General features: G+C 44.4%; 1 protein-coding gene across 4 annotated transcripts in view; it reads right to left on the bottom strand.

The window, feature by feature from the left end:
* ehbp1 (EH domain binding protein 1) overlaps positions 1-25,296 on the bottom strand; it is a 171,882-nt gene that overhangs the window by 105,488 nt on the left and 41,098 nt on the right. For all 4 annotated transcript variants that reach the window (XR_013507199.1, XR_013507200.1, XM_071897739.2 and 1 more), the window contains exons 6-9: positions 10,671-10,852; positions 8,973-9,112; positions 4,916-5,056; positions 3,277-3,541 (exon numbers count right to left, since the gene is read on the bottom strand). Coding sequence is in view for 2 of the 4 variants with exons in the window: in XM_071897739.2 (XP_071753840.2) it covers positions 3,277-3,541; positions 4,916-5,056; positions 8,973-9,112; positions 10,671-10,852 (728 nt within the window). In the remaining 2 variants the exon portion in view is untranslated. The remainder of the gene's footprint in view (positions 1-3,276; positions 3,542-4,915; positions 5,057-8,972; positions 9,113-10,670; positions 10,853-25,296) is intronic.

Genomic DNA, 25,296 nt, shown 5'->3' with positions numbered 1-25,296 from the left:
TTAACCAATCAGACTGCTCAGCTGAAACTACCCTTTGTTTAATATAACTTACGGAAACAGAAAGAAAATGAGAGTTTGGTGAAATACAATGACCAACACACATACACACAGCAGGTAAGGTAATAGAAGATGCAGGTGCACTGAGGTCAGGCTGGAGTGACCTCATATCCTTATTGCCCCGGGTTGGACTATTGACAGACAGACAGACGCACACACACACACACACACACACACAAGCGGGCACCCAAACACACACAGAAAGGCACTCACACACACATACCACAGCGTTATCAATACATAGGCATGCTTGTGGGGGCTGAAAGCAGGGGCACTGCCTTGAGACATTCACTCAACATGCAACAAGCTCTCCTAAACAAACAAGAGAGTAGGGCAGAGAAGGAGAGAGAGAGAGAGAGAAAGAGAGAGAGAGAGAGAGAGAGAGAGCAAGACAGCAAGAGAGAGAGAGCGAGAGTGACAAAGAGGGAGAATTGATTGACTAGGTATCTGCCTGAAAGAGAAGGTTAGGGCTACTCAGTGTCTATCTAACCCCAGTATAGAGAGGGAGAGCGAAAGAAAGAATGGAGGAGAAGAAAGAAAAGCAGGCAGGCCTATAGAGGGGCTTTAACAGACCGGCGCTGGCAAAAAGACATGTGAAAAGGCCCCAGTCAAAACACTGGGCTGCCCTCTTGAACCCTCTATTCTGCAGAGAACTGCTCCTGATGTAAGGGACAGAGCTAAAGAAACACACCAGTCAATAACCTGTCTGTCTTTAGACAGCTGAGAGGACCTGAACATACCGCTGTCTGTCTGAGAGCTTCGTTCAAAACTCAAATCTTGGTTTATATTTACGTTTAAGGCACTGACGCTTTTATGACAAGGTCACACTTAATCAGTGATGCATTCAAGTTGCTGAAAACTCTGTGCAGAGTTCTCCTCAAGGATCCCACAGCTCAAACATACAGGGAAGAAACTGATTAGATGTTATCGATGGTTGTATTACAACCATTATTGCGGGGATCAAACCTGTTTTCTCTCTCTGATGGGTCTCTCTCCTCATTCCAGATAGCTCAAAATTCTCTATTCATTTGGGACTGAGGTCGGTAACCTGCTCTACTGTAGGGCTAGGTTTTGCTTTGTTTCAGTACCACTACCAGTTCTGATTCTACTGATTCAATATAAATTCTACAGGATGCATTTTCAATAAACTGAATGTAAAGCATATTTCACTAAGCCAGGGATTTCCATACTTTTTCAGGTCAAGGGCACCTAAAAAGACGTGTTAAGACATGGAACGGCTGTTTGGTAAGATTTTGTCCCAGGACCCCCCCGTCTGAGGAGAGTGAATCAGACTAGTCATTTATAGTCATTCAGATATTCTGTTCTCTCATTGGGTCCATTTCTAGTAAATTGGAATGAAATTTAACTAATCCTTATTTTACCTTATTTTTTGGAGCCCTGTGGTTAACATCAGGGTTCTGCTTTTCTTGATGTTAAAGTTCAGTGTTTAACCCATATCATTCTGTGTCTGGAGCATCATGCTGTCTGTCATATTGAACACAGAAGGTAAACACATCTACTTTTTTGACATTATAAAAAGGTAACACCCCATAGGAAATGCATATGTATGAAGCTTGGTGTGAATTGCCTCCTACATGAGATGGACCTGGATCCACCATACCATAATATTCCCGGAAGGTGTGTGGGAAAAGGATATAAGCAATAAATATAGTAGGTTGTTTCTGTGTAACATTTGCCATCTGCTTCTCTAAATAGAAATAAGCCCACTCTCAACTGATTTCCTCAATAAATAAAAAAACATATTATCTGGCAGAAAAACATTGGAAGAGATCCCATTGCCAAAATCCCCAATTTTCAAGCTTTGCAGTAACTTTTGATGTCTTTTTCATTCCTTAAAAACATCAGATATAGTATTGTTTTTTCCCATGCCAACCAAAATGCCTGCTCATTTTTGAAACTGGAAACATAGATAGATACAGTACGCAAGTTTTGTATATTTTGTAGATTCTACTGTACTACTCTAACTTCAAAGTAACGTGCAAACAAAGTAACTGGGATTCCTCCCTGAACCAAAATGGCAGCATTGATAAACTGCATTGAGGATATGAAGCATTTGGAAGAGTGGGAAAAAGGGTGGAGGGAAGAAAGGAGAGAGGAAAGGGGGAAGGAAAGGAGGAAGAGAAAGACATAGGGAGGGAGGAAGGAGAGGAGTAAGTGAAGGAGGAAGGGAGGAGAGAAGGGGGGGAGGAAGTTAAGGAGGATGGAAAGGAGGGAAGGTATGGCGAGGACAAGGTGAAAGACGTGGGTAGAGAAGGAGAGAGGGAAGGAGAGAAGAGGGGAGGGAAAGGAGGGGGACAAGGTGAAGGAATGCAGTGAAACAACAGGGTCCTTGTTCCCGTTGAAAGAGCTGCCTCGTCACTCTGCCCTCGGCGGGGGGGCAGCAAGTACCCTCCAATAAGGAGACTACAGGACTCAGCCTGCCAACAGTAACCAAGCTAGGCAGCCGGTGTCGTCCCAGACTGCTTTTAGTATTGGCTACTCAAAGACACTTAAAGGAAGCTTTGTCAGTGTGCTTTTTTTGCACAATAGTTTAGACAAGTGTGTTTATCTAACTTCCACTAGTAAACACTATGACTGGTACACTTAAACTCCCCACATACGTAAAAGGTTAAATGTACAGTATACACAAACAAGGGGCTACAAGCCCACTAGTATTCTAATGAATGCAACAATGCAAAACATTAACTCCATTAGATCTACAGCAGTATTTATAGAAAACAAATACATGTTTGAGATGTTTCTTAAGTTTCAGGAAATAGCACGGAAACACTGACTCAGCTAGAAGACTGTGATCTTAAACTCAGAATCAACTAATTTACTAAAAGAAGCCATCCATAATACAGAAAAAGAGTGTTTATACACACACAGAGACGTGGAGCTAAGTAGAAAAACACAACATGAAAAAATACGCAAGGTACACACTTTTCCTTCGCTCATAGATTCCTCTCCAAATGAAATGAACTAAATGCTTCATTTTTAAATCACCGCTTAGCCAAAAGCAAACACATATGCTGTATTTTGTTGACCGGTCATGATGTTAGCTATATCACTGTTTACATATTTTGCAATCTTTTGTGTCTGCAGACTAGAGTTAATAACGTGTTTAATGCTAACAGGCATCTATGCTGCAGTTAGCCTTGCTAACCTAGCCTTGCTTCCTTCCCCCTTAAACCAGACCTGCCCCTCCCCCTTACTCACTCATCCAGCTCCTCCTCCTCGTTGCGGGAAATGTCGGCGTACAGGTACTTGCTCATGTCGACCGGCCGTACCCCCTTCCTCTGCCTGGGCTTGGGGGGTTCTGGGTCGGGCTGGGGGTCCGCGTCCGGGTCCAGATCATCGAAGGGGTTCCCCGGGGGCGTGTGCGTCTCGGGTTCGTCCGGCTCGTCGAACGGGTTTGACGAATCGTGATCGTAGAACGAGTCATCGTCGACCCGCTGCCGTAGGATGGGCTGGGCAGGGGGCTCTGAGAGAGAGGAGACAGTGTCTATTGGAGATAACACAACTTAAGGCACTAAGGGAAGACGCTTAAGCGTAACCGTACACCACAAGTGCAAATATTTTTAACATGGGTTGACCAAGAGGGACTTGAACCCTAAATCTTAGAGGTGTTAGGGTGCGATCACACCTGCAGTTTGTTTACTTTGTTGTATTTGGTTTGTTTAGGTTCACACTGCCCAATTACAGGCAAACAAGGGCTTGTAAACAAAAGTCAAATGGACTCACAAGTAGCTTGATTATTGGACTTGTAGTTGTAGTAACCTGTCATCCTGCCAGGTTAGAGATTTAAGCAGCAGGGAGGTTCAAAACAAATCTGATTTTAGTCCCTTTAGTTAGGCATGATGGACTTATCTGAGCTATTTGCCATAATTTATTTGCTCTGGTGTTCACACCCTACTGGCTATATCAACATTCGTCTCCTTATACCCATAAAACCTTGTGTTTTGGGGTAATTTCCTGTGGTTGGTTAAGGTCATGGTCTCACCCCTAACAAACCAAACCGCAGTTCTCCTGGAAGAGGACTGAGACTTGCATTTTCAGGTGTCTTAGTGCAGTTTTTTGGTACCACCCAATTCCGAATGGCATTGTTCTCCCCTGTCCCAACGAACACTCGAGTTTTAATAAACTGCTCCAAACATGCTTTGTGTGTACACACCCTTAGTGCCATGCTCTACCCATTGAGCAACAGAACTACAGAGAGGCCGACGGATAGACGGACACAAACAGGCACACACACGTTGCTACTGGATGAAAAAATGACAACCTTGTAATGACAAAAATGGATAAAGAAAACCAGCTTATTCATTTGACACCCTGCAATTATCATTGGGTTCAATTATCAATAGACTCCAATCCAATGTCTGTCAAGCTGGTTCCAGCTGGTTATGAAGCTTAGTCCTAAATCTCAAAAAGAGATCCAAGACAAGAGACCTGCATTTATACACATACCAAGACACACACAATATAGTTCAGATTAAAGGCAACTAAAATAAGCAAACAAGCAGCAAGATGAGAGCTACACATGTGTGGGTGCCTGTCACTCAAACACAAACCATCCATGCTGATACACCTGGCTACTCAGGTGGTCAGGCAAACGGGTCAATATTGATTTAGCTGTCTGACTGACTGTGAAAGCATCACATACACATGTGCGCACACACACACACACACCCTACTTGCTATAGTTATACACACACATTCATTGTATGTGTGCACCAGAACACTCTGCCATAGAAACACCTAATCTTTCATTGTCCCAGCAGTGACACTTAATAAAAGATCAAAGACAGGAATCAAAATGACAATAGGTGTATGATCTAATGAAAGTTGATGTCCATACCTTCCTCATCAGGATCACCAAACGGGTTGAGGTGGTTAGGATCATGAGGGTCATCATCAGGATCTTCGAAGGGATTGGTGCACATGGCAGGGGGCGTGTCCTGATCCTCGTCTTCCAGGAAGTTCAGCTTGCTGATCAGCTCTGTTGCCACGGTTTCCAAAATAAAGTCGTGTACACAAACGACAAAAAAAGAGTATGAATCATTGAGTGAAGAATAACAGAAAAAGTACAGCTACTGAACACAGAAGAAATGGCACTGACACAACCAAACTGCCCAACGAACAGATTGAAATGAATAAAAACATTCACGAAACAAAAGATAACAAAATCTGCACTTTGGAGTGAACCACACGCATAAAGACTTTTCAGTCGTGTATCAGTATTCCTACTCCCTAAGACGCGCTGCCTCAACTTCTGCGTGCTCCACTGCCACCTCAGCCCGCTTCAGTGCATGGACGACAGTGGCACTCTGGGAAAATTTGTGTGGCCTGGGGGGGGGGGTTACCGTTGGAGACGGCGAGGACAGTATGGAGTTGCTATGGAGATCCTAGCTGGAGACGCTGAGACTTGTCCACTTCATCTTCATCATCTTCACTGTAGCTCCAGCGCACGTTGCCAGGGTGTGTGTCGGTTTGAAAAGAGGTTTGTAAATGTGTGTGAGGGAGAATGCCAAGACGCGCTGTGCGAGAGTCTGAACCCAGAGAGAAGGTGGCGTGTGTGCGGTGTGGTGTGTGTGTGTGTGTGTGTGTGTGTGTCTAGGCTTCTGCGTAGTGTGGCTATGTGAAGTGGTTCTAGGTGATAAGAGGTGTGGCATTTTTCCTTGTCTCTAACAGACAACATTCATGACCCATATTAGGACATGACAAGTGCAAATGTGTGTGTGTGCGTGCGGATGTGTGTGCGTTCCAGTTTGCTTTGTGCTTCTTCACTATCCAAGTGGAACAACCTGGGGACTTACCCAAGAAACCCGAATTAGCTCTTTTGTGTTTTCCAGTGTGAGACCAAAAGGAAAGCCCTGCTGTAAAATGAAAACCTCCTCACTCCAGTTTTGGGGTTTGTGATTTGTTTTAAATTATATAGAGGCTCTTGTCATCCTCTATCTGGAGCAGCAGTCTCAAACCATGTACCACGGAGGGCCGAGAGTATATGCGGGTTTCCGTTCCGACCAAAGATTATACCAGGTGATTTCCCTGATTAATACACCTTCAACCAGAGAGGAAGAACTAATCAGTGAAATCACCTGCTGTAATCTTTAGCTGGAACGAAGACCTGCATACTCTTGGCCCTACAGAGGCTCTGATAGAAATGTTGAGCCTTATGACAAGATGTTGAGCTGCCTCAACCCGGCTGCATCTAACTTGGCACCAGATTACCTCGTAACTCTGAAGGGTTCCTCCAGTTTTAGGGCCCCCAGAGAATACCATCAATTCAAAACCTACCGTTCAAGTTTAAAAATGTTGTCCTCAATCCTCAAATGATCATTTTTTTAATATAAGAGGTTTTCAGTTGGGTACCATATACCTGGTTTGGTTCACTACCAATTGCAGAAAAAAGAATGAGGGGGGGTACACTGGCAAAAAAAAAAGGACACAAGGAACCAAAGGGATGAAAACCAACCAATGTGTTCACAACATCACCTTGTGCAGCACATCACCACATGTACTAAGATAAACTGTAAGACCACATGTCCACAGCACGATCACAATACCAATGTCAAAGAAGAGTAGGGGGGGGGGGGGGCAGAGAGAGAGAGAGAGAGAGAGAGAGAGAGAGGGAGAGAGAGAGAGAGAGAGAGAGAGAGAGAGGCAAGGTAGAAAGTGAAGGATTAAGACAAATGAGTAAATGGAAAAAACAGAGATCCAAAGAATCACAAGACAGAGGTGACATAAGTATCACTGATACGATGAAAGAGGAGTCAGGAGGAGAGAGGTGAAAGAAAGGTGAAAAAAAGACCTTGGGAGGAAGCGGCAGGCTTAGCGGTTGCTTTGCGTGCTCGCTTAAGGACACCACCATCATCATCATCATCATCATCCCCATGTAAGCAGCTGAGGGCATTCAACTGGTTTACTATCTCTGTAAACGACAGGGCCATACAGGAAGGGAGGAAGGAAGAATAGCGGTGAACAAGGCAAAATAACACACCCCATTGAGAGTATACATACACACACACACACTTGTTCACTCATTTGCACACTCACTGTCACATATATGTAAAGATTTAAATGAGTACATATATTTCAGAGTGCACAATTTGGTTAGCTTTGTTTTAGTTTTGCTATTGCCAAAGTAGCTAGCTCGCTAACTAGGAAGGTAGCACCTGAATGACACATACACACACACACACACATTATCTCACACATGTAAAGGTTGAAATGAGTATATATACTTCAGAGTGCATGCTTTGGTTAGCTTTGCATTAGTATTGCTATTGCAGCTAGCTCGCCTCACACACACACACACACACACACACACACACACAAACAAACAAACAAACAAACAAACACATACTTACATATGTGAGAAAACAGCATACTTCACATTACATGTTTTGGTTAGCTTATATTTAGCATTAGTATTGCTATTGCTGAGGTAGCTAGCTGGTTACCTAGGTAGGCGGCATCCAAAATCACACAATACTCACTAGTAAACACACATTTGCTGATGCACAAGTATAGACACACACACAACACACATTCATGGAGGTGTACAATATGCTCTTTGCAGGTGTACAATGTGCCCCTATTAGCCTTTACAGACATGTAAAGGCCGATATGCTTCGGTTAGCCTAGCTTTAGCATTGCTATTGCTGGGGTAGCTAGCTGGCTAGCTGGTTAGGTGGCATCCAAGGGAGGAATATGAGACTGGGGGAGTGTTGGCCGCTTGGCCAGGCCTTTGATGCACAGACGCACCCGTTGCATAAGGCAAGTGGAGCGTTGCCGTAGGCGCAAAATGCATATACATATAAATGAGAAGAAGCGCGGGGAAGGGAAAAGAAAGGAGAAAAAGCATGAAGCTTAACGTGAAGAGCCGGTGCTTTGAAAAATTGGATTAAGCAAAGCAGCACGCAGCGGGGCACATACATTAAACCACAGCAACAATCCTCAGCATGTATGGATGGAAGGAGGCAAGCCACCGTCAGTCTATCACCAACACAGGAAGGAGGAGAGAGGAAGGAACGAAAGATGGGGGAAGGAACTCTGAAGCAAAAGAAGATAAAAACCTGAAACTGACAAAGCTCTGCAAATGAAGCTCATGAATTCACAAATTCTCACTCATTCACACATAAGCAAGCAAGCAAGCACACACACACACACACACATACACGCACACAGAAACATAAACTAGGGAAAAAGCCAAAGAAATCAAGAAAGAAGCAAAGTTGATGCCCCACATGAAGTCTGGGTCTGTTATTCTGGTCTGGGTGCTTACTGAGATTAGCCAGCGGTTTGGAGATTTTACTGGCCAGGTGAAGCGGTCAGTTTGACATGAGAACATTAGAATATCACATATGTGCCACCTAAAGGTAATAACAAGCAAGCAAATAAAGTTATGAAACATTATTAGTCCAGGGCAGTGTAAAACTTTCATCCACTGGCCACAGTGGCTGGTTGACAGAATTCATCAAGACACTTTTTTTACCTGTCAAATAGATTTTTAGAGCTCGAATAAGTTGATTTGTTACCTGCCAATATGGCTGGTTCAATAGACAAACTTACCAGCCACAGCCAAACATTTACCAAGGTTTGGCTAGTGGCTGCTGGGTAATTTCCTACCCTGATTATGTATTTTATTAAGTTTTTGTTTGCTAGTACAGAGAAAAGTAATCCAACACTCTGCGTTCAGACCGCTAGCAAACACATCGCTGTGCTAATGCCCAATGGCTGACTGAAGTTGGCTGATTGCTGCAGTCAACTTTTCTTCGCCGACAAACAACGTGACAAAATGAATGGACTTCCAGCAAACAGGTGTTTGAGTTGCTTGCGGTGTGAACGCATGGTAACAACTCCATAAATGTAACTGTCAACCGTCGGACGAATAAACAAGTGCCAGTTTTCACCTGTGATCTTGGCAGCCTTCTCCTCCTGGTTGACCCTGTTCTCCTCGTCCTCCTCGTTCTCCTCCTCAAAGTCGTCCAGGTTGCCGATGTCGGCCTGCTTCATGCTCATCAGGCTGGCCAGGCTCTGCATGTCCTCGTCACTGGACCAGGAACACACACACACACACACACACACATTTACAGTCATACATCCAGTCCACAGAGAGAGAGATAGAGACACATTCAGAGGCTACAATGGCTCCCAAGATGCACAATCAGAGCATGTACAGTACTTCAATAGCATGTACATGTACTAGTACTGTAATACTAAGACACAGTACACACAGTCAAAATAGTTTAGCAAATAAGCCTACACTTTTATTCTATTTTTTTAAATGAGACAAACTAAAATGAAGAGAACCACCTAAATTTTCCATTTGTGCTGCTAGGAGACTTGAGAAACACACGTGGCTCTCACCAACACAGCCGCCAATAGCTACATCACACCCAGGGATTAACATACCTCCATCCTTCTCTCTCTCTCTCTCTTTCCCACCACTCCCTTCATTCCTTCACCTCAGACCTCTCCCATCCCTACTCCTACTCTCATAAACACAAAAAAATTCAACATTACTCCTCACGTTTTATGCTTTTGTCTCGCTTCCCTCCCCTCTCTCACCCTTTTCTATCCTCCCCTTCACTCCTTCTCTTCATCCCCAACCCCCTCCTTCATTCATGTGCATCAAATCCTACATTATTCCTCATATTTTATGTAGTCTTGTGTACTCTCTTTCCCCTCTCTCCCTCGCCGTCCCTCTATCCCACCCTTCCATCATAATTGCTGTATTCTCCTCTCTGTTCTTTGTGTTTGGTGTTTCCCAGGCCCAGAGGCTCATTTGAACTGGTGTGATGGAGTTTGTTTGTGTGTGGCCGACATCATTCCCCGAAGGGTTAACAAGGGTTACGCGCCATCGACCCGCCGTCCGCAGCACAACAAAGGCCTCGCTGCTCTGCTCTCACTCAGTGTGTGTGTGTGTGCCTGTGTACGTGTGCGTGTGTCTGTCTGTAAATGAAAGTTGGTGCTATCAAATTAGAATGAATACCAAACTGCAAACAACGCGATTGAGTGAGAGTGTGTGTCTGTAAATGAAAGTTGGTACTATCAAAGAGGAATATGTGAGAATGAATAACAAACTGCAAACACTGAGTGAGTGGCAGTGTGTGTGTGTCTGTGTCTGTAAATGACACTTGGCGCCATCAAAGAAGAACGTGGGAATGAGTAGCAAATGTGTGTTCTTGGTGTGTGTGTGTGTGTGTGTTTTCACACAAAGAGTATACAGATCAATAGAACGAGACACATTTCCCTTTCACTATCAACCCAGACAGATCAGCTTGATGTGATTCCTTAGGGAGCTGAGGTCAACGTCGCGTCCGGTATAATTCTCACACACTCCAAATCGAAACTTCAATCCTAGCCTTTTCAAATATCTCATGGTTGGATGTGACATAAAGCAGCGTTGTGGTTTTGTAATGTAGAGGCTAACTTATTGCTTTGTCTGCTTATACCAAACCCATAACTGCCCATGGTGATCGGTGCTGGCTAATGCTATTCAGCTTTAAACGACGACTATCAACATCACACTGACTTTGGCTCACTATACAAAGCTGGTTAGGGAGGGTGTGACCGGACGGAAGCCCTCTCCGGGGCTAAACACTTACGTGGCCTTGCCCTCACGGAGGAAGATGCAGGAGAGGGAGAACTGCAGCGTGGCCGACACCACCTTCTTCGAGAGGGGCTTGAACTTGAGCTTGACGTCCGTCTGCGTGGGCATGGGACTGGCGTACTGCTTCATGTTTATACTGCTGGTGGCCAAGGCCTTCCTCCGCCCTGACGGAGACTCCTGGAGAGAGAGAGGGGAAGAGAGAGAGAGAGAGAGAGGGGGGGAGAAATTACACTTTGATAATATCGCCATATTGCTCAATGGATAGAGCGTGGCACTGGGGGAGAGATAAAACGAGGTGGCGAGGTTGAATCGGGAAATTCAAAGGGAGGACAAGGGTTACAAAGAGTGCGAGAGGAAGAGTGAAAAGCGGATGGTGGGAAGATGGAAGAGAAACTGAGAAAGGAGGAAGATGGAGAGTGTGGGGGAGAGAGGGAGAGAAGAGGGAGGGATAGAAAAGATAAGAAGAATGAACAGGGAAGTTATTGTTAATTTCATTTTCTGTTTTCTGTTAGTTGTTTTGTTCACCGTTTTAAATCATCTTTTGGAGATTTGATATTCAAGGGTCTGCAAAGTTCAGGCTGCGCAATCCATGTTCATATAAGATACAAAAAGTGCAGTAGAATAATTGTGTTCCTCAAATCATCAAGAGTAATCATCATGATTAATAACTGTGATCACAATATCCAGCAAAAATAATACTACAGAACTATCATTTCAGCCATAGTCTTTAACCCTAAGTAAGGTGTGATTTTGTCACTGTTGGTGGGTAAATCCAGAACAAGCTAAAAGCCGTGTCCTCCTGCGTTCCTCATTGTGAATTCGGTTGTGAAATCCTTGCTGATATTTCCTATCAAAGGTCCGTGCTGAAGCCATTTTTGCTCACCCTCTTTTCAGAGATGTGCTCTGGGCCAGGGGCTTGCAGTCAAATTGGAATTTGGGAACATGCCACAGACCCAGCGATAAGAGTTATAGCATCGGTGACAGGGCCCAGTGTGTGTGTGTGTGTGTGTGTGTGTGTGTGTGTTTGTGTGTGTACGCACGCCGCTCACCAGAGGACGGTGTGTGAGAAATAAGAACTGCCGCAAAGCCTTGTCAGTGACTGCTAGATATGGAAACTAAACAGTTGGGGATGTTCCAGCCTTTTGTCTGCCCCCCCCCCCTCCCTCCAACAAAAACTGATGGGTTTTGTCTGCTGCACCTCTGGGTATGGATGCACCACGCTGTCTGTGAATAGCAGACTGGCTCTCCTCCTCGCTGTGTTGATACCGCTGGCGTGCCATGCCGCTCTTTTCTGTTTTGCCCGCTCCTCCTCCTCCTCTGTTTTCACTGATTCCATTTCTGTGATGGGAAACTGTGATGTATTCTCCTGGTTAAATGATATATGTACGTGCTTGCGTGTGTGTGTGTGTGTCTCTGCGAGAGAGTTTGTGCGTCTGTGGTGGATGTGGGACTGATGTTAGAACCGAATCCAGCGTGATGATCAGAGACTGGTACACACACACACACACACACACACACACACACACACGTCTCTTCACTGGCCATGTGGAATGAAAGCAGCAGGAGGAAGCAAGACACATCCTCTCTCTTTATCTACCTTCCTCAGTGTCACTTCTCTCTACATCTCTGTCTCATCCCTTCTCTTTGTCTCTCTTTCACTATGTGGACGTCTACAAACTGCAACCGCAACTGCACACACGCCTACACACACACACACACTTGTGTTATTATACTAGTGAAAACACCTTCTTGTCTCAGCTGTGAATCGAGCCCTGAGGATTCAGCCTCTCGTGGGCACAATGCCGAACAAAGCAGGCCAGCTAGCTCTCTTTCACACAACACCATTTTGAGAGCACATATACATATACACACACACACACACACACACACTCCGGTGTGTATGGGAGATAAGGCGATATACGCTCTTTACATTGCCTGCTGCCTGATGTCTTCACACACACACACAAAAACACACACACAGCCCCTCTGAGGCTCTCGCTCTCTGGTGCAAACTCAATCTCAGCCTTATCACTGAGGACCGTAGGGTATTCACTCTCTCACACACACACACACACACACACACACACACACAGAGTTATTATCAGTACAGACTGTTAAAGGTATTGGTAATATAGTGAGAAACTATGTAAGCTCCAAAAAGGGAGCCAACAATAGGAAGACCAACACAGCATGTAAATGTGTATCGTGATTTTAGTTTTCACAATTAATAATCGTAAATTACTGGTAATATTGAAACATTTCATTTCACTTAGAAGATCCACTGTAGTTGAAATAGTCAAGACGCTGATATAACAAACAGTGCAATAAGCTACTTTTGTTCCTCAAATCATTAAGACTGCCAATCGTGATTACTAATCATGATCACAAAATATAGTAAAATAATCAGTATTGTTTTAGCTATAAACATGCAGTCCTAGAAACCCAATGTTAAAATTAGGTCTTACTGCCAATTAAAACGGTTAAATTAAAAATTCCAACTAGTCCCGACACTTCCCATCAGTCGTAGCCACAATAATGAAGCGTGGTATCGAAAACGACACCGATCAGTACCATACCGATATTTGGATCATTATAAGGGATCAAAAATTATCAGCAGGTATTGAAAATCATAAAAAAAGGCTGGATTATTTCCATTTGAAGCCACAAAATATTTCAAAATGCTGCAGTTTATTGGGCTTTTTGTTCTTGTTTATGGGCATTTGTACTGAGGAGATCAAGCAGCTGGCATGTGGGAGCGGCAGCGGGAACGAAAGGTCGCTGGTTCGAATCCCAGACTGTGAAAATCTGGATGGGAAAAATAAATGAGATGCCAACAGTAGAAGTGGTTGTTTCTCTACCTGCCATCCCTCTGTCTCTATCCCCTCCTTTCCATCCCTCTATCTCCCTCAGCCCACGTCCATCCCTACATCTCTCTCTCTAACCCCCCTATCCTTCCATCTCCCTCTATCCATCTCCACCTCCTCCTTCCCAGCTCGCACCTTGCTCAGACCAATAAAAAAAAAAAAAACTAAAGAAGAAACCGACCAACCGACCGGCGAGGCCACTTGACATTTCGTGTTGACATTTGAGCCTCGTCGCTTTGGCTGGGGAAAATAATGACGTATCACCACCCCACCACCATCCCCACCTCCTCCAAAGAACAGCCCATCAGGAAGAGAAGAAGAAGAAGGAGGGGGGAAAAAAAACTCTCCCTCTCCACCTCTTATCTCTCTGCAGATTACGCCCTGGCTATTATACGAAGCTAATAGCGCATGTAGATACTTTATGAATGAATTTGCCAAATGCACCAAACACTTAAGAAGGGGGGATTTAGCAAAAAGGAGGATGGAGGGGAAGAGGGGAGGGAGCTCTTGAAAAATAGGAAATACTTAAGGATATGCAAATACCCCGGCGAAAGAATGGAATAACCGTTTCAACAGATTTGAGTAGGGGCAGCAAACAATGGAAATCTGCTCTATTTCCCCGGATGCTGCTTGTCAATCAATGTGTGTGTATGTGTGTGTATGTTTGTGTGTGTGTGTGTGGAAGAGGAGGTGGGGTGGGGGGGTGGGCTAGGATTAGTGGGAGTGCGAGGTTGTGACAATGTGTAAAATGAAAGGGAAGGACAATACATAAGTTTAATTTATTACAGAGGGGATATGACTATCAATATGCTCTTTCTCTCTCTGAGCCTGGAGAATGACTAAATACCTGAGTGGGGGGCAGAGAGAGAGAGAGAGAGAGAGAGAGAGAGAGAGAGAGAGAGAGAGAGAGAGAGAGAGGATGGAAAGAAGGAAGGAGGGGTGGTGGCTGTATGCTGCCCCCTAGCTGCATCTGTGTGCAACTGCAGCTAATTATCAATGACCCACAGTTAGCTCTGACTGCAGAACGCTGCTACACTCACACACTGGCCCTCATTTGTTAACAAGTCACATAAACATTTGTATGGAAAGCACTATAAATATGAGCAATCAGCCTCAAGTTAGGCTGCACTGAGTCTTTATAGCTACTGGGTGTGAATGTGTCATGTTTTGAATAAGTTTTGGCCCAAATGGTTCTACATCTTTCAATGTGTTACACATGTGGGAATACTGATAAATGACTTGTATCGATTCCAGTCCTACTAGGGACGGGACGATATGCTTATCTCATGATACGAATCGATACGCGATATGGGGTTCACGATTCGATACGACCACAATACGATGTCATAAACGAAAGTTCAATGACAATAAAGTCTGACTGTGCAGAATGATGTTTATTTCTGAGACACAAATCTTTCTAGCAAAGGCATTGCTTGCTAGAATGTAAACAACAATTAAAAAATCTCATTACAAAGTGCAAATAATATAATTTCAATGGAGAGCTTGTGAAATTGTCACGGGCAAGCTGTCTCATTTGTGATTACTACAGCAGAATAAAATGGAGCTAATATCACGATTCATTTTTCTGCCCCACAATACGTATTGTCACATTTTTGTATTGTGATATATTGGATTTCGATATATATCGTCCCATCCCTAAGTCCTACTGTAATAAAAGACAGGCATTTAGCTGATTCTCTTATCAGTGACTTTCAATGGCTTTCTGAGGAGAAGTGTGTACGTGTGTGTGTGTTTGTACTATGTGTTAGGGTACCAGTCCTGCCCCTCTCCCCTGGTGCCAGCTGGCCCCGGATCGATCCACAGCTGCTCCCCTGGTGGGGGGGCAGGGGTCAGGGCAGGAGGGGTGCCCGGGGGTCCTGCTGAATCCCTCTGCCCCAAAATGCCAATGGGACGGGCCGGAGGAGGGAGGGGGGAGGGTTGGGGGAGGATGGGGGGGTCCTTTTGTCACCGAGAGATGGATTAATTAGGCTGAGTGCTAAAAAGGACTTGGCTTCTTTGTATAGACCGGGTCTAACACCCTCACACACACACACACATATACACGGGCAGTTAAGCAGTGTTAACACATGAACAAGAAGAATAAGTGCCCAATACACACACACACACATATATACACACACACACATCCCAATCAGCTAATGGCGTTTTAACGCAGGTCACCAGTCAATTGGTTTCTAATTGGAACAAACATGGTCGATGTTCCCTATTGATCCATATGCTTTCCCATAATCTATCTCAGGTGGCTATTACTTAAACTGACGATTCACACATCAGCATGATCTATCTTTAGACTGTTCTCAAATTTTATTGGATACACCTGCAAAGACATAGTCGTTATTTTGAATGATATGGTGTGTGACATCAAAGTACATTTTTCCTAATGTCGTGGCGCCATTGTTGGCAGTAAGTACAGTCAAACCAATCTGTCAATATCTGAAGTGATGTTTCTAGTTATACCACCTCACAACTGACTACAAATCCTGGTGAGTGTGTTGTTCAAGAAGGCAGAAAGGGGATAAAAGCATCACACACTGCAGGGAAAGAAAAGCAGAAGCAGAAGGAGGGAGAGAGTGTGTTGATAAGTGATGACTCACTTGTTCCACATCAAGCAGATGACTATCTGACCTGAGCCTGCTGCCATAAAACTAAACAAACATGAACTGGGAAAAAGGGACATGCTGAGGTCAACTATGCTCTGTGGAAGCTGCAGACAAAAAATCCAAATGGTTGATATTCTATTATGCAAGAAAGTGTTACTCCAACAGAGTTTACGGCAGTTGTTAGGACTGTGGAAGACAAATTAATCAGAAACTGTTGTTGCTTTGATCGAGTCAAGTGTTTTTGTGTTGTGACACTTTCTTCTCCTCTCTCTCCTTCTACTCTTCTCATTAGGAAATGCGTTTATCGTCGCTCTGTGTAAAAACAAAACCAACAATCTCAAAAAGGACTAATCTGGACAAAGGGAGGCTAAAAAAATATTCCACTTTATGTATAACTGTACACAAAGCTGATGTCATTTTTATCCTGTGCGTCAGAAAAAATAAAAGCCAAACTCAATTTACCCTATAGAATAACCCTGAGGTAGCACACCCGCTCCCCCACCCCAACACCCAAAATCAGCTGGCTCTGGTTGAATTCAGCAGTCAGCAGATTGGAAGGGGGGGGGGGCATGCTATTCCTCTCGCCTCAAGGTCACAGTTATTGGAAATGGAGACATCCAATGTGCTCACATCTCTCTTTGAATCCGCACACAATGGAGTGATTCCTCTGTGTCAATTTGGCCTCCCCTGATAACTGATAAGACAGGCCTTTTTACATACCACCTCTGAATACCGCACTATAGACGTTATACACACACACACACACGCAGATTAAGAGCAATTTATTCATCTGCTACTATTATATGTGAGGATTTATTTTTTTCCCCAAGCAGAGGTTGCTCTTTGTGTGTGTGTGTGTGTGTGTGTGTGTGTGTGTGTGCGTGTTTTAAAGGCAACAATGGACATAAAAGGCATGCAATACTATCACCGTGGTTATGTGAATTACAATAACAATGGTCTTAATAATGGAATGGACTGTGCAAATAGCTTTCATGTCTATTGTCACTTTTAGCGCACACATACACACACACACACACACACACACACGCTGACACACACAGACACTCTCCCTCTCTCACACACACAGTGGAAAATAGCACCAGAGGATTTCTCTTCACTAGAACCACCTTGTGGCCCAGATTTAACTTAAACCCCCCAAAAATGGAAACATCTTTCCCCGACCGCTACCCCATCCCCGGGGGCGCGCGCGACAAAAACGACAAGGTTGACAAACAGACGAGACGAGGGAGAGCGAGAGAAGGGGAAGTGAGTGAAGAGAGTGAGAGAGGAGCGATTAGTCACAACAAGAGCAGGATTAGGCTTGTTTTAAAGGAAAGGAGGGCAGATTACAGCACAGTGTGTGCCGTAGCTTTGGCTGAATAATGGTTTAGGATGACGCCGGGCTCCGGCAGCGGAGTCCTTTCTGTGCGAAGCTGAGAAACTGGATACGGGATTGTCCGATGTGTTGCCTACCGCCGGCATGGGAATGGTCAGCATGGGACTGGACTCACGAGGCGAGAAAGGCACACACTGGCCATGGTGAGGTAAACGCAACAAATGAGCAACAATAACTGGAAACAAACTGAGCAAACAACCACAAGTGGCTCCAAATCTGTATCTAAAACAGGCAGAAGGGTGGCATAATATTAAGAGACCCAGGAAGCATCCGCCCTGCTGAAGTGTCCTTGAGCAAGACACTGAATCCCTACCATCTCCAGGGCTGCTGTTCTGTAGCTTACCTCTGACCTCCCTGTGGAGAGGGGCATGTGAAAAGAGAATTTCCTGATGGGGATCAATGAAGTATTAGCCTAACCCTAACCCTTAAAAAGCATTATTATCACTTAGCCATTTCACAATTAAAACCAGTGTTTTTGCCGGAATGGCTGCTTTTCTCAGATGTGTCACCTAAACTTTGCATGAGATGAGGAAATGGGAAAATGCTGCAACGCTGCTGTCTTGCAACCCAGAGAAAATGTATAAAATTCACTCACTAGCACTTGCAAACACACACTGTATGCAACTGCAATCCCTGCTATTATGCTACATGGTATCACACTGTAAAAACCTGTTTCTTTTATTTATCAAATGTTTCAATAAATAATATGTTTTGCATCTGAGCTGTGAGTGTGCAGCCAATATTCTGTTTTCCAGGCAGGAGACTAAAGTTGTCACACATATTGATCATCAGTAGGCTGACCAAGTGTGTGTGTGTGTGTGAGAGAGTGTGTGTGTGTGTGTGTGTGTGTGTGTGTGTGTGTGTGTGTGTGTGTGTGTGTGTGTGTGTGTGTGAGAGAGAGAGAGAGAGAGAGAGAGAGAGAGAGAGAGAGAGAGAGAGAGAGAGAGAGAGAGAGAGAGAGAGAGAGAGAGAGAGAGAGGAATGTCTTTTATGCAGGGCAGTCTCTGATGGTAGCAGATGAAAGGAGGAGAGCCACAAACCAACCAGCCCTTAAAAGGCCTAATCCTAACTGGGAGAGGGGAGAGTTTTATGGGGACTAACCTCTTGCTTGCTCATGCCACACACACACACACACACACACACACACACACACACACACACACACAGGACTGCAATATTCCAGAGGTTCAACAGCATTTCAGGAAACGTAAAGATACAAAAAGCATCATCTCCACACCAAACAACCTGACTACCTACCACTGCAAACAATTTGGTAGTTTTTTGGAATGTGATACTTAATTGATCCCCGTAGGAAAATTCTCTTTTGGCTTGCCCCCCTCCACAGGGAGGTCAGAGGTCAGTTACAGAACAGCAGCCCTGGAGCTGGTAGGGATTCAGTGTGTTGCTCGAGGACCCTTCAGCAGGGAGGATGCTTACTGGCACAGGCCGGCTTGAACCCAAGTCATCGGGTTGCATATTTATGTCATTACTATGTGTTCTGTGTTTGTTCAATATGAATGTTTCTGACAGGTTGCATATACATCTGTGTCTCTGTGAGAGTTTGTGTAGCCTATGTACTCCTGAAAGCACCTGCTGATACTCACTGAACTAGCCCGAGGGTTGTGATCAGAAGGTCACTGGTTCAAATTCCCAGACCAGCTGGGGAAAAAAGCAGGTGGGTGATGTGAAAAAGCACCACTATCCCCTCCCTCAACAACTACTGACACTGAAAAGTGTCCATGAGCAAGGCACAGAACTCCCAACTGCTCAATGGCCAAAAGAAGAAGCCTGAGGTAGAACTGGATAATTTATTGAGTGTTAAGTGTGTGGCTGCAGTTACACCGGCCATTTCAACCCAACTTCTATCATCCGATCACACCAGGACGCATTAGGTAACAGGTCTGGATGAATTAAAAATCGGATTTTGCTCAAACTGCTATCGGATCTTCACAGCTAGATATGGAAGTGGTCTGGCTCGCACTGTTATCTAAATCCTATGTAGCCTGGTTGCAATCCAGCCACATTGTATATACAAGCAATGTACAGAGTTGGAGAGGGAGAGTGGGAAAAGCGAGAGAGATTTAAATACACACAGATTTAAGTAAATACAGCAACAGGAGACGCAGACATTTTGAGGCCAAGTGTGGACATAAAGCAATGTGATCTCACAGAGTCTGATCATTAGGATAAGATCTAAGATCAGAATGAGAAGTGTAACGATAACCTCTGTAAACTTCTCCACCAAGTTGGCCAATTTAGCTGGTTAAAAGTTACGATAAGCAGCTCAGGTGTTGGGGAAACGCACACTGTAGCTGGCTGAGAAAATACAGTAGGAACATGACAAGATTTAAATTACAGCTACTAAACCCCCTCTCTCTGCCTCAATCCCTCTCAGTCACACTTTTTTCTCACCTACACTTTCTCTTTCTCTCTCTTCTCTTTTCCTTTCTCTCTCTCACTCTGTGTCCTTACCCACTAGTTATATTTCCATCCAAATGTCAAGCAAATTTTGACTAAAAAAATATATGAATTAGGAGTGATTCCACTGAGTCATAATTTTCTGACAAATGCATTTATATTACTATTTACTGCATAAATTTGTTATCGACAAAAAACTTTTCCAGCTTCAAGCAAGCGTTTTAAACATTACTGCAATACTGAGGAAATTTCATTGAAATTTGCAGTTTTCATTCAGCTTTTCTAATTCAATACATCATAATTCATATACAGTAAAAAATGCTTAGATGGAAACCAAGCTAATGTCTCATATCCTCTCTCTCTTACTCTCTCTCCCCCATCATTTCTGTCCCTTTCCCTCTCTCTCTCTCTCTCTCTCTAGTCTTATCAGTGTGTCCAGGGTGCCCTCCACTCCTCTACTCTCCGGGTCTTTCTTTCGGGTGGCCCTCGGTGCCCCCACCCCCCCCACCCCCCACTCAGACCCAGAGCATGCACTTCAGACAGGGGGCTAATGGGAAAATAAATTACCAGCAGCCAAAAGCCCTGGCTCTGCACTTCTACTGGGGAGAGAGGGGAGGGGGAGCAGGGGTGGACATAGAGAGAAGGGGAGAGAAAGAAAGAGAAAGAGGGGGAGAGAGAGAGAGAGAGAGAGAGAGAGAGAGAGAGAGAGAGAGAGAGAGAGAGAGAGAGAGAGAGAGAGAGAGAGAGAGAGAGAGAAAGAGAGAGAGAGAGATGGGGGGGTTTGGGAAGAGAGGCTAGGAGTGGGGTGTTGGGTCAAGAAATGGAAAGAGAGAAAGAGAGAAGGGTAGAGAGAAGGAGAGAGGAAGAAGACAGAGAGGTGGATAGCAGGGAGACTGAAGGAAAGGGAAGTCGAGAGGAGGAGGGAGAAGATGGAGAATATAGGGGAGAGAGAGAAAGGGGGAAGAGAGAGAGAGAGAGACCGCGAGAGAGTGCGCACGAGAGAGAGAGCGAGAGAGAGAGCGAGAGAGCGAGAGAGCGAGAGAGAGAGAGAGAGAGAGAGGTCGACAGGATTACAGCCAGAGTTCGTCCCTGGTATAAGAAGTGCCCGCTCATCGCTTTTCCCACCATTTCACCATCTCCGGCCATCCTCAAGGCCTAAAATGGCCAATAACATCACCACACACATATATACAGTATACACACACACACACACACACACACACACACACACAGCGACCACTGAGCCAATACTCCCAGCTATCTGGGATTGATTACTCCCCCTGCGTGAAGCAGCAGTTCAGATATCAGAACGGCAGATTCACCGTGGTGACGGACATGGGGTGGGGGGGTGGGGAGGGTGTTTATCAACAATGTGTGTGTGTGTGTGTATGTTGACAGATCTGTGTGTATGTGTGTGTATGTCAATGTGTGTGAGTGTCTGTGTGCGTGGCTGGGTCTGTGTGTATATGAATGAGATATGAATGGATCAGTGTGTGTCTGTAAGTTAGTGTGTGTGTGTGTGTGTGTGTGTACAGAGTGAATACCGATTGTGGCCGACCACCCAAGTTCTTGTGGGCTTGATAGGGACGCCTAGTTTTACACACACACACACACACACACACACACACACACACACCACCCTTGCAGACCACTGAACCACCACGGCAAAACTGCTGCCCTGCCTACGATATTTGGCTGTGAAATTGTGAAAGCAGGAAGCCAACCTCAGACACAAGAATACATAATGATATTAATAATATAATAGTAAGCTTTATTTATATAGCGCTTATCAAAGCAGTGTTACAAAGTGCTTCACAGGATAAATAAAGAGAGAGATGCTTGCTGATACCTTCTCTTATTTCCCAGGACACCAAACTTCCTGGACCATCGACACACTCAACAAGACCAACAAGACAATAACACTTATACAGAATGGATCTTTTAGATGTTAGAGATATTGAAAAATAAACTTCAGGTAATGATTTCCTTTTCCAAAATAGATACATAGTGGTTCAGAATGGAACCCTTTATGTACAATGTACCCACTTAACTCTCTTTGAAGTATCTGTTTTAGTTTTAAAGCAGACTAGTGAGATCTGATAACTTTTAAATGCAGTTGAATGAATGATGAATTTCTATTAAATTGCAATATTATCTTATTACAGCCGCTGTATTGTCACAATAGCGAGACCTGGCAGTGTTATGACACAGCCGTAATCATGTAACCTCCACAGTTTGGGGTCTTAACTACCACACCATCGACAAATTGTACAAAAATGCTTCATGAAACAGTTTAGTAATTGATTCACGGCTTTTTAATCATAGGATTAACTGATTTTGACACTTTATTGTCACAAAGGATATGACTTCAACTTTAAATTGTGGCTAATTGAATATTAAATCTCTGCTGAATTACAATATTATCATTTCTGTTTTGTGGCCGAGGTATTGTGATGTGTGAGCTCTATGCTGACATCCATCCCCAGTTTTGAATTCTACAGCATATGAAGAGTTTTGTTCCAAAATGAGATATCCACCATTTGAAAAATGGGACACCTAATCTTTGATTGACGGCACAAAACGAAAACAAAAGAATGGTATTTAAAGAGAATGGTTAAGTAACTCAAGTCCTTGTCTGATAAAACTCCAACACGTTTACAGACGGGAACCTCTATATTTGAAGGATATCGAACGATGATCTTCACGTAGCGTTTTGGAATCGAATTCTTCGTATCCACTCAATTCTCACTTTAAGGATCTGTTTGTTTTAGCTGTTTTAAGCGGGCTGCTGAGATCTGACAGGGCTATGATAGGGCCCTAATCCAGAGCAAAGCTGATTTGCTTAAGGGGAGGGAGGGGGGGCGGTGCGGGTTAAGATGGCCTGTGACAAGAAACAATTGCCCCTAGTGAGAGTCTGCCTCTCTCTCCCACCCTGCTCCATGACAAAGGTGTACTCTCCATGCTAAGTGACAAATCTGGGGAGACAAAGAGCATTAGCAGGGTGATGCTCTGCTTCAGTGCCTCTGATTGTGGCCAACTCAAAGAGAATCTAATATGGATTTTAAAAAAAAAGAGAGGGAGATTAGAATGAAAGAGAAACAATGAACACCTTCTACCAAGGGGGAATTAGTGGAGGGATTGGATAAGGAGCTGGTGTGTGTGCTGGTGTGTATGTGTGTGTGTGTGTGTGTGTTCATTCTTTGAAATTCCTTCTCCACAAGAGAACAATAGGGTTCCCCAATTCTGTTTATGTGCATTTACATGTGAGACACACTCATTCACACACACACACAACTAGACAAAAGCTCTCCCTCATATCTAAAAATATATGATGTATATTTTTGGCATTTAGCTCATGATCTTATCCAGAGTGACTTAGAATGAGTGCTTCAGTAGAATAAGCTTAAATTCCTAGATCACCGACAATACAAGCAACCTACAGTATGGAGGTCAAAGGTCAGCGCCGTCATGCCCTGACAGTATTCCTAATAGTCACCCTAGAATGATCATGTAAGAGAGAAGTGCTAGGAAAAGAAAAGAGAGGTAGAAGGGCTTTTCATGGGATGTCTGTTCTCTCTCATGTCTCTGTATTTATGTCCTTTTACTTTTGTGACAAACCCATTTTGCTGAAAGCGCTTTATGAACAAATTTCAACAAGTGACACACCCAACACCGCACGCCCTGATCTTTCTCAGAGTGGGAATGCGTCCATCGCCACGTCTCCTCGACACCCACGGGCGTCGGCCTTCGCTGCGAGTCACCTCGAATTCCTGACCCCGTCCTCTCCGGGCGCAGCGCTCCGAGTCGAGATTTATATCCCAAACAGAGACAGAGGACCGTGTTTGGGGATCAGTCTAACTGTCAGTGGCTGGCTTAGCACTGGCATCAGAGCACATCACAAGACCCTATTCATTGTCACTTAGCAGAACAGTCGCCAATAAGAGTGTGTGTGTGTGTGTGTGCCTGTGTGCGCTTGTTCCCTAAAATGCTCATACACAAACACACACACGCACGCACATGCACATGCACAATGAACGGATCTTGAGGAGATAATGTCAAAGAAGTCACCAAACACACAAGTATGCTTAACCTAAGTTCATCACACACACACACACACACACTCTTTCACCACCGCCACCCCTACATCACACATATCTACCGACCCACCCACCCACGCAGGCCCAGCGGGTCAAGCTTGTGGATAAACAGGGGGATTTGGCGGGGCCGGTGTTTTGCGGGCCACACAGGTCTGTCTCCATCGCGGGCAGCCATCTTAAGACGCGCCGGGGAAAAATAAATACCTGAGAGATGGAGATAATAACTGTTCTGCTGTCGTCCAATCACACCTCACCTCGCACTCACACTGCCTCCACCCCCCCCCCCCCCCCCCCTCCATCTACCTTCATCACCGTGTAAAACATGACAGCAAAAACAAGGTGGGATGAGGAGGAAGACGAGGAAGAAGAGACGGATTAGGGCCGAGGAGGAGGGCAGGTGACAGGATGTGAGGCCGTAAAGTGACAGAGGACGACCTCAGAGATGACTGATAATGGAGGGTGTGGCGGCCAATGAGGCGGCACCGAGAGCATCCGGCGTCCAATCGGATAGCAGGACTGTAGGTCTAATGGAATGAACGGGCAGAAAATAAGACTGGCAACTTGGGGGATATGGAAAGTGGAAAATGACAAAATAATAAAGGTGATGAGATGAAGAGCAGTAAAGAGAGATGGGAAGAGAGATATTGGGCAAGAAATAATTCATCATAAGTCATTCAGTCATAATTTGTCCACAAATGTTTCAAGACTTTGAAACTAGTGCTTGTACATCAACATTTGTGAATGTATAAAAAACATCTGTAGTTGCACATCAGGTTTTGCAAACAAAGAAAAATAAGACGACAAATAATTTCTACCTTCTTTGGGTGCAAAAGCTGATGTGCAACTACATATCTTTTTTACACATTCACAAATGTTGATGTACAAGTACAAGTTGCCAAGTGGACTACAACAGCGATTTTAGCAAATAAAGAACATGAAGAGCATGGCTTAAAGGAGTACACCAACTTTAAATAAGCACTGTGCAGTGCCAAAATTGGTGCGTGTGTGTGTTCAGTATTTAGCCCTCTATTGAGCTACTGTAGATTGTACCATCTACTAAACATGCAGTATGCAAACTTAATCAAATACATTGTAGAAAACTAAATACTGTACACACAGGCATGAAACTGCTATCAATCCTCTGTACCCATCACACAAAAGCTAACCCTCTTATCTTAAATCCTAAATTATCTTAATTTGTGGTGTGCACTTCACATTTCAGGCA

The sequence above is a fragment of the Centroberyx gerrardi genome, chromosome 15 (assembly GCF_048128805.1).
Source record: "Centroberyx gerrardi isolate f3 chromosome 15, fCenGer3.hap1.cur.20231027, whole genome shotgun sequence".
Lineage (NCBI taxonomy): Eukaryota > Metazoa > Chordata > Actinopteri > Beryciformes > Berycidae > Centroberyx > Centroberyx gerrardi.
The sequence above is the reverse complement of the archived record's forward strand: the minus strand, read 5'-3'. Positions and strand labels throughout refer to the sequence as shown.